At 37.1% G+C, this 9,476-nt stretch overlaps 1 protein-coding gene across 3 annotated transcripts in view; it reads right to left on the bottom strand.

Moving 5' to 3' along the window:
- Positions 1 to 1,270: 1,270 nt before the first annotated feature.
- gripap1 (GRIP1 associated protein 1) overlaps positions 1,271 to 9,476 on the bottom strand; it is a 224,024-nt gene continuing 215,818 nt past the window's right edge. For all 3 annotated transcript variants that reach the window (XM_028813383.2, XM_028813384.2, XM_051933793.1), the window contains one exon: positions 1,271 to 5,501. In XM_028813383.2, the coding sequence (XP_028669216.1) occupies positions 5,415 to 5,501 (87 nt within the window). In that variant the 3' untranslated portion in view covers positions 1,271 to 5,414. The remainder of the gene's footprint in view (positions 5,502 to 9,476) is intronic.

The raw sequence follows: 9,476 nt of genomic DNA, 5'->3' as shown, positions 1-9,476 counted from the left end.
ATTGAGCATTTGTGGTGTGTATTGATAAAGTGGAGTCTGATATAGTATAAGTCAGGTGGAAAAGTTTGTTTCTTGGTGTAAAGAGAATTGTCTGCATCTTAAAATCAGCAAAACCAAGGAACTGGTTATTGACTTTCACCACATTAAAGAGCCTCTCTGTCCATTCACTATTCAGGGAGTGGATGCCGAGGTGATGCATTATTCCAAGTGCTTGGGGATCCGCATTAATGATAGGTTGGACTGGTCTTGTAACAGAGGAAATGCGTAACAAAGAGCAGAATCTTTTGTTTTAGGAGACTGCATTCCTTTATTGTGGGTATTGACATCCTTCACATCTACTGTGGTCTGTTGGACTGGTACCATCACTTCAAGAGTGGCCCACCGAAATTAACAAGCTAACTAAAAGGGTAGGTTCAAATATGGGATGCACTCTGAAGCCCCTGGAGATAGTAGAGGAGGAGAGAATTAAAACAAAACTGAGTGCCATTAAAGCTGTACATCCTCTCCAGGACATTCTAACACTTAGTACTTTCAGCAAACATATCATTCAGCAGAAGAATGTCAAGAAACACTACAGAGACATTTATACCAACAGCAATTTGTCAGCATAATGCCTCACTGGGAGTATGACTGCACAGTGAAAAGTTTTCTTTCTTTTAAGCCATTATGGCACGTGTTCAGACAATAGTGTGTGTGTGTGTGTATATATATTATATATATATATATATATATATATATGAATAAAAATAACGTCAGGATGGTATCTGCCTTGGCATTGTGGATCACCGACTGCAGGAAGAAGAACATCCCCTTGGACGGTAACATCATCCGTGAGAAAGCACGGAAATTGTACGAGCAGTTCGCTACAGGAGACAATGCAGCAACTTCCCATCACAATGTTCCTGAAACCTATAAAGAAAAGCCAGCATGAAACCCCACCAGAAGAAGACCCGTCCAAAGATACGACTCCTTCTGAAGCGCTTGAAGAAGAGGCGCCATCCGATGAGTTTTAAATCCTCTGCATCATACTACACAGCTACTTCATTATCAGTATCATTCATCATTGGCGAGTACCTGTACATTTTACTGTATTTTAATTAAATGAAATTATTATGTATTTACTCTACTTATAACATAGAAAATGACAGCGCATACCAAAGAAAACGCGCTTGCATATTTCAGTGGAATGAATCTGAGAGTGACATATATTTTAAATACAGGGATGGGCAAAAGTAGGTTTACAGTAGTTCATATGGAAAAAGACATGCAGTTTATGATTATTACAACAGCTTTATTAAATCAAAAGTATGTCACAATGGCACACTGCACTTAGACACAATCTTGTCAGTGCTCAAACTGCCAGCCTTCATTACTAACACATTCTTGTAGATTACTTGCTATGCTCAAACATACTTTAATGAAAAAAATATGACAAACAATACTAATACAATAATTAATAAATACATAATACATGAATTAACTGTTTTACATACTCACACCTGTAAACCTACTTTTGCCCACTCCTGAATGTGTGCGATTGAAAATTATATATATTTATTTGGACCCATGGTATATAATATTCTAATAAAGTGGATAATCACCAGCTTTTAACTGAAAGAAACAGAAAATACTTTCAGTAAAGTCTGGTAAATGTAGTAATTCAGACACAAAGCATTTTATTGAAGAAACGCTTTAACAAGCGATGACTTTAGTTTCATTACATAACTTTAACAAACAATGTATTCAATGATGTTTAACTGGAAGCCACATAAGACAGATCAGGCTGAATGGATGCTGCACTTTATGGGTTTACACACTAACAAAGATCTAACAATTTTAGCATTGATATCAAAGAAATGTAATATTATTTTACACAATGAATAGCTGCTAGAATTTTGGAAAAAAACAAGATAATTATACATCACAACAATGTACATTAAGGAACAATATCTTTTAAAATAATCTACTTTCATTTATTCAAAGTACTTTGAATAAATAAATCCAGTGTACAGGCAGAATACAAATGCAGCTCTGGCACCAGATATGCATTGCCAAACATTTTGCCACCTAGCAGTAAGATACAAGATTTTCAAAGTAAATTAAGTGTCTTTGCCCAATATGGTTTGTTGCAATTTGCTGAAACATTCAATATTTGTATACACCTGAGCAATTGTCTTTGCTAAGATGGGCAATGCCCAAACAACACCTCAAACTTTATACAATGCGTGCATTGTCTGCAGTTTTTCCAGGGAAACAAAAATACAAAACACATAAACAAATCAAATTTGCTTTCAGTCAGTATATATTAGACACAAAATAGGTTAATAATGGAAGGTAATTAGCAAAATATCAAACTGCAGAAACAAGTGCATAAGGCAGGTTTTACTTGTTAGTTTACATCCCACTTATATGTAACATTGTTAAAAGGAAGTGTAAGACAAACAGTAAACATAGAAAAAATATATGATAAAGATATTTACAAAATTAGAACCTTTTCATTTCTATCAACTTTACTAAATACAAAAAACTAAAATGTTGCAATCCACTGGAATTACTTTGGAATGTACTGGAAATAAATGCATGAGGCAAGCTACATGTTACCAGACTGAGGGGCTTTTATAGGAGAAAAATAAGTGAAATGGACTATATTCAAAAGGTAAGGTAGAAAATGATGGTTACTTCTGGGATGCAACTACAGCCAATTAACACAGTTTTAAAAGTTTTTGTAGGCTTATTTTCTTAGTAGTGTTAATTCTAGCAGCTACATAGATCATTACACTCGCATGATGGATTCCACAAAATGTAAATATCATGCACAAAGTCACCGTTAGCACCATGTTAAAGTTAAAATAATCAAAAGAAGTCCTGAATTACAAATATTGTGATCACAAACTTGCAGGTCAATATTTATGTAACTTAAATTTTGTGAAAGAATTTTACCAAGGTGTTAAATTTGGATACGAATAAGCAAAAAAAAAAAAAAAAGTTAAATGAAACTGAAAGAAGGAGAAAAGAACACCCCAAATTTATGGAAGCTGCTTTCAAATGGAGCCTCCTGTCTCCACTGTCTCAAAGTCTATGGCTCAAGGGAAAGGGACTACTCAACGCTCTAAAGTCACATATATAACCAAAATGTACATCATTCTCATTTTGAGTGACCAATGATAGCAGAGAATCAATTTTAATACTGCATAACCAGATAAGCAGAACAGAATTCATGCCTTTAAATTCAAGGCAATCTTTGAAATGCCAGTAAGGTTATTAAATTAAAAAAAACAAAGAAAACGCTTTTACCTTTAAATATTTAAAAGTAATAAACTATACTTACATTAAACCTTGAACTATATTATGTGTTATGTGTTAGATCTTTTGGAAAATAATAAGATTATTCAACATACTATATAATATCAGACTTTAATAACAGCACACCTAGCTAAACACAGGTAAAATAAGACAACCGACAGGGCTGTTTGGAATCCAGAACAATTTCTGCATTTTAATTCCTCTGTCTAAATTCATGATATATTATTCTAGTCTTTTTGGTTACATTTAGTAAACAGTATTTATCAGGAGGATTCTTAGTGGCTTAAATAAAGCAAGTAAGGATAGATGCTTTAATAAAAATGTCTATCAAATGCTTTGCAAACCAATACATCACAGTACTTTAAGTACTACTTTAAGTGCTCCACAATGATTTTAGTTGGTCTGAAATTTTAAAGTTAAAAGAGAGGAATTTTCCTATATTTGCTGCTGTCATTATGTCAGACCTGATCAGCACACAACACTCAAAATGTACCAGCACATATGTATGAGACAAGCATGCATGTATTTTGTTAAAAGCTAATTTTTAGCTCTACAGTGTTTAGGCCTTTGATTTCCCACTTTCTGGTATGCAAGATTCAAGTATACAGATATTTACACACTAAGTATTATTAATGGCTATGCAAACAGCTTTTTTTAAAAACAACTAAGAACGCAACCTGTTAGTGATATCCTATAATTAAAAAAATCTCTTGAATCCCTGGATATCGTAGAATAAAGTAACTAATTTCCAAGCAGATGTCCTCTTGTAATGTTGCTAAAGTTACAGAGAAACTGCTTTTGTTTTCTAGGTTTAGATGCACCCTCTGCCTAGTCAGCAGGTGAGTGAAATATGTCAGGGATGAAGAAAGACCTCTGGCAAAAGAAATTTAACAAAGGTTGCAACTCAGTGCAATACATACGCAAGCAAATGATTATTTGCAAAAACATACATATTAAAAAATAATATTGAAGCAGAAATTAAATTGCTTCCATTTTCATGAAAGATGCAACTATAGCTCAGCTGTACATTTTAATAAAGAGTTCAACTTAAGGAGTGTGGGTCTGGCTAAAGAATCTGATCATATCCACACATACTTAAAGGCATAGCAACAAGGGAGCTGTTATTGCCAACTTCAACCAAGAAGTGCATTCAGAATGGCTCTTCATACTAATGTTGTGCATTTGTGAATGCATAAAGTACAACAATCACAAAATATTAATTAAAAACCACCTGAGGACAACACTGCTCTTATAAGTGAACAGCTTATTTATAACTATAGGCAGGTTTACAGTTTAAAATCTAAGCAAAGGCGCAAAAGATGAAACTTCTTTAAAACAAGTATATCCTTACCTGTTTATGAAAGGAAAGGTTTAACAAAAAATATATATAATGATAGTATAGACTCCTGACTTCTAATCTAACTTTGTACATTAAGGTACACAATAATTTGAAGGAAAATTCTGATTAAACTGAGATACTGATCATGGCTACTATAATGACTTACTAAATTTCCTTAAAGCATTGCAGATTTGTGAGGTTGAATCTAATCACCGCATCTCTGTAATCATTTCAGAATGACTGCTGGTTAACTTCATTCTTTGCAATATACCCCAATGCAAAAGTTACTCCAGTCATTATTTAAATTCTTTTGGTACCACAAATAATCAACAATTCCAGAAACTAACTCTGATAAGTGCAACCATCTCAAGTCTCTGTCTGCTAATGACAAGAAGCTTAAAAATAACATCATAAAAAATTACTACCTACAGTACTATGTAAGAAATGAGGTTCAGGAACACTGAGCATGGCCTTTCTGATCCTGAATAACTTGGAACACATTCAACTGCAGGCCAATTAAATCACTTAAAGGATTAAGAAGGCAGTTGAGCCCAGGTAATTAACTTGTTTTATTTAGTCCCACCCCTGAATATACATAAGAAACATACAATAAATACATTCAGCAGGTAATTAAGAGACGTTGAATATCCATTCTCTTTGCAGCCTCACAATTCTGCTGAAAAGCAATTAAACAATGTCCACTTCATCCTTCCTAGATTCGCTAACCATGAAGTTCTGGACCTTCAAGATGACTAATATGTCCCAAAGAGGTCTAGCCACTTGTTCCTGGATTTTGGCTGGGGCTGGATGCACATTCCTTACTGAGGCGCACAATCTCCTGAGACAGAACCTCAAGGTCCTAAAACAAAATAGGAAACCATTTTAATTGACAGATAAAATGCCATATAAACTGTATCATGTAAGAGAATTTTTTTATGATAAAAATACTGGGAAAAGAAAGAAAGATATGTCTGGATAAATGGGAAACAGATTTTAGCCTATAAAATAGCTCTGCGCTGCTTATGAAGAGAATATAGTGAAAAAAGGAAGGCCAAACAGACTAAACTGACTTGTAAGCATGAAAGGTACACAGAAACAATATGCCAGGATGCAGGAAGGATAGTAAATAGTATGTATGGAAATCCAAATCTGTGTCTTCTCTCTTTAAAATATGTGAAAAGATAACTAAAGTAAAATTAACGTCATTAGCATTGATGCTCAATAGTGTACTTAGACTTATATTTGCATCTTTCACTTTAAATGGACCTATGTTACTTTCTATTTTGGTTAGCTGTATATGTACAAAAGTTCTGAAGGTTAAACTGTGAGCCAGTGTAACTTGCTACTCCCCTGTGTGCAATGCCAGTGCTCTTCAAACTGCCTTGGTTCACAGCTACTCCTATCAGCAGTCCAAATTTGTCTCTACTTTGTCTATGTTTAAGCCTCCTCTTCTTCCTCTAATGTACGTGAAGATGCAAAAGCCAGATGATCATCTTACAAGTATTTAGGGAAGCTAAAGTCAAAAGAGCAAAAGTTAGCCGATGTAACAGTAAGGAATATAAAGTTTAAAAGGGTTTCCTCAGAGGAAGAAGAAGCCCACATCTAACTGAAGTTGTACAATGCAGCACAAAACTATAAACTTGTTATAAATGTGTTGTACTCCAGAGGGGCAAGGTCTGCTTTATTCAGTACAAATTAATTCCTCACTGCTTATAGTGCAGATTTTTTTTTCTGCTTGCCCATGAATTGGTCTCTGCACTTTGGTATCTATAGTAGACTTCTGTGCTAAAGATATTTAACACAAATTGTTTTTTCCTAGTTACAGTCAGCAGCTAAGCAAGAGACCTGGTTAAAAAATCTGTTTAGTACAATATTTTACAAAGGGATACAAAATGCCTGTATTATCACAATTTGAAACAGCCACACATGATGCACACGCATTCAATGGATTTCTTTATAATGAGTGCAGACTTGTACGTATATACAGAACACAGCTACATGCAGGAAATAGTTAATTGGAAAATAAGAAACTCTACTAAATACATTTAATAATACTGAAAAGAAAATCAATTATTATGCTCACAGATGTTTATAACATTAATAGCAACATGATTATCTAGAGCTAAACAGCTGTCACTAATTCCATATCCATCAGAATAAACAGACCTAAAGACAGAATAACAAATAATTAGCATGTGACAATCTTTTCTTTATGCAATATTTATCTTAAAAACTGAACTTTAAGAATACCTGGAAAATACAAAACTGTCTTCAGCCCATAGTAAACTGATGATATTGAAATAATGGATGTAGATGAGCCTTGCTTTTGCCTGTTACCCGAACCTCTCCCCCACCCCAACACAAAAAAAGGATTAAATAAGTGGTATGCCCTTCCCATGGATAACTATATAATTTAAGAGTTTATTAAAAGTTATATAACTATTACCAACAGATGTAATCCTGTTATTCACAGAGATTACCTGAATATATGATTTTACATTGAAGGTATATTTGAAAGTGCACTTATGCTTACAGATCCATATTGTTATGAACTCTGACTGCTATTGAATTAAAACATATGGCTAAAGACTCTTGTTGATGGAGTATGACTAGACATTGTCAAGGAGATTCAGAGCGGCCATCCTTAAAATAAAAATTATACATACAGTAATCCCTCGCTATATCGCGCTTCGACTTTTGCGGCTTCACTTTGTCGCAGATTTTATATGTAAGCATATTTAAATATATATTGCGGATTTTTCGCTGGTTCGTGGGTTTCAGTGGACAATTGGTCTTTTAATTTCTGGTACATGCTTCCTCAGTTGGTTTGCCCAGTTGATTTCATACAAGGGATGCTACTGGCAGATGGCTGAGAAGGCAACCAATCAGAATCAGAATCAGAATCAGCTTTATTGGCCAAGTATATATACACATACAAGGAATTGGACTCCGGTTTTACCTAGTATTGTCCCTGATGCTGTGAGATTGACTTAAGTGTTCATGAGAGTGATGGCCTGAGGAAAGAAACTGTTCACATGTCTGGTAGTTTTGGCGTACAGTGCTCTGTAGCGCCTACCAGAGGGAAGAAGTTGAAAAAGGTTGTAACCAGGGTGTGATGGGTCTGCAATGATGTTTTCTGCCCGTTTCCTGACTCGAGATCTGTATAAGTCTTGAATGGAGGGCAGATCAACACCAATGATTTTTTCTGCAATCCTGACTGTCCGTTGAAGTCTGTTCCTGTCCTGTTTTGTGGCTGAGCCAAACCAGACTGTGATAGATGAACAGAGAACAGACTGGATTACTGCAGAGTAAAATTGGATGAGCAGCTCCTGAGGCAGGTTGAACTTCCTGAGCTGGCGCAGGAAGTACAACCTCTGCTGGGCCTTTTTAACAATTGTGTTTATGTTTAGTTCCCACTTTAGGTCCTGGGAAATTGTGGATCCCAGAAACCTAAAGTTTTCCACAGCGGACACAATGCTGTTGAGTAGTGTGAGGGGGGGCAGCACTGGGGGGCTCCTCCTGAAGTCCACTGTCATCTCCACAGTTTTAAGCTTGTTCAGCTCCAGGTTGTTTTGACCGCACCAGAGGGCCAGCTGTTCGACCTCTCGTCTGTATACAGACTCATCACTGTCCTTGATGAGGCCAATGACTGTCATATCATCTGCGAACTTCAGGATTTTAACAGACGGGTCTCTTGAGGTGCAGTCATCCCTGGGGGGCGCCAGTGCTGACTGTTCGTGTGCTGGATGTGATTTTTCCCAGTCTCACTTGCTGCTTCCTATCTGTCAGGAAGTTTTTGATCCACTGGGAGATGGGAGCTGGTACAGTGAGCCAAGTGAGTTTGGTGTGGAGGACTTCTGGAATGATAGTGTTGAACGCCGAGCTGAAGTCCACAAACAGGATCCTAGCATATGTCCCTGGAGAGTCGAGATGTTGCAGGATGTAGTGCAGTCCCATGTTGATTGCATCATCCACTGACCTGTTTGCTCGGTAAGCAAACTGTAGGGGGTCAAGCAGGGGGTCTGTAATGTCCTTCAGGTAGGTCAACACCAGTCTTTCAAAGGATTTCATGACCACAGACGTCAGGGCGACTGGCCTGTAGTCATTTAACCCTGCAATGGAGGTTTTCTTTGGAACCGGGATAATCGTGGAACGCTTAAGGCAGGAGGGAACTTCACATAGCTCCAGTGATCTGTTGAAGATCTGTGTAAATATGGGGGCCAGCTGATCAGCACAGACTTTAAGACAGGAGGGTGACACACCATCTGGACCTGGTGCCTTCCTGATCTTCTGTCTCCTGAAGAGCTGACTCACGTCCCCTTCACAGATCCTGAGTGCAGGTATGGTGTCAGTGGGGAGGGGCAGGGGCTTGGTAGTGAGTGCTGGGACTGTATTTTGATTGGCGTGGGTGAGAGGTGTGAAAGAGGGTTTATCAAACCTGCAGTAGAACAAATTCAGCTCGTTGGCCAGTTGATGGTTCTCTTCAGTATGGGGGGATGGTTTTCTGTAGTTGGTGATGTCTTTCAAACCTCTCCACACTGATGCAGGGTCGTTGGCTGTAAACCTATTTTCCAGCTTTTCAGTGTAGCACCTCTTTGCTACTCTGATCTCCTTTGTCAATGTGTTTCTGGCCTGATTATACAGGATTCTGTCCCCACTTCTGTAGGCCTTCTCCTTAGCCTTACGAAGCTGCCTGAGTTTTGTAGTAAACCAGGGTTTGTTGTTGTTGTATGTGCGAAAAGTTTTCATGGGCACACACATATCCTCACAAAAACTGACGTAGGATGTCACAGTGTCAGTAAGCTCATCCAGGTCAGTCGCTGCAGACTCAAAA

The sequence above is a fragment of the Erpetoichthys calabaricus genome, chromosome 11 (genome assembly GCF_900747795.2).
Source record: "Erpetoichthys calabaricus chromosome 11, fErpCal1.3, whole genome shotgun sequence".
Classification (NCBI taxonomy): domain Eukaryota; kingdom Metazoa; phylum Chordata; class Cladistia; order Polypteriformes; family Polypteridae; genus Erpetoichthys; species Erpetoichthys calabaricus.
The sequence above is the reverse complement of the archived record's forward strand: the minus strand, read 5'-3'. Positions and strand labels throughout refer to the sequence as shown.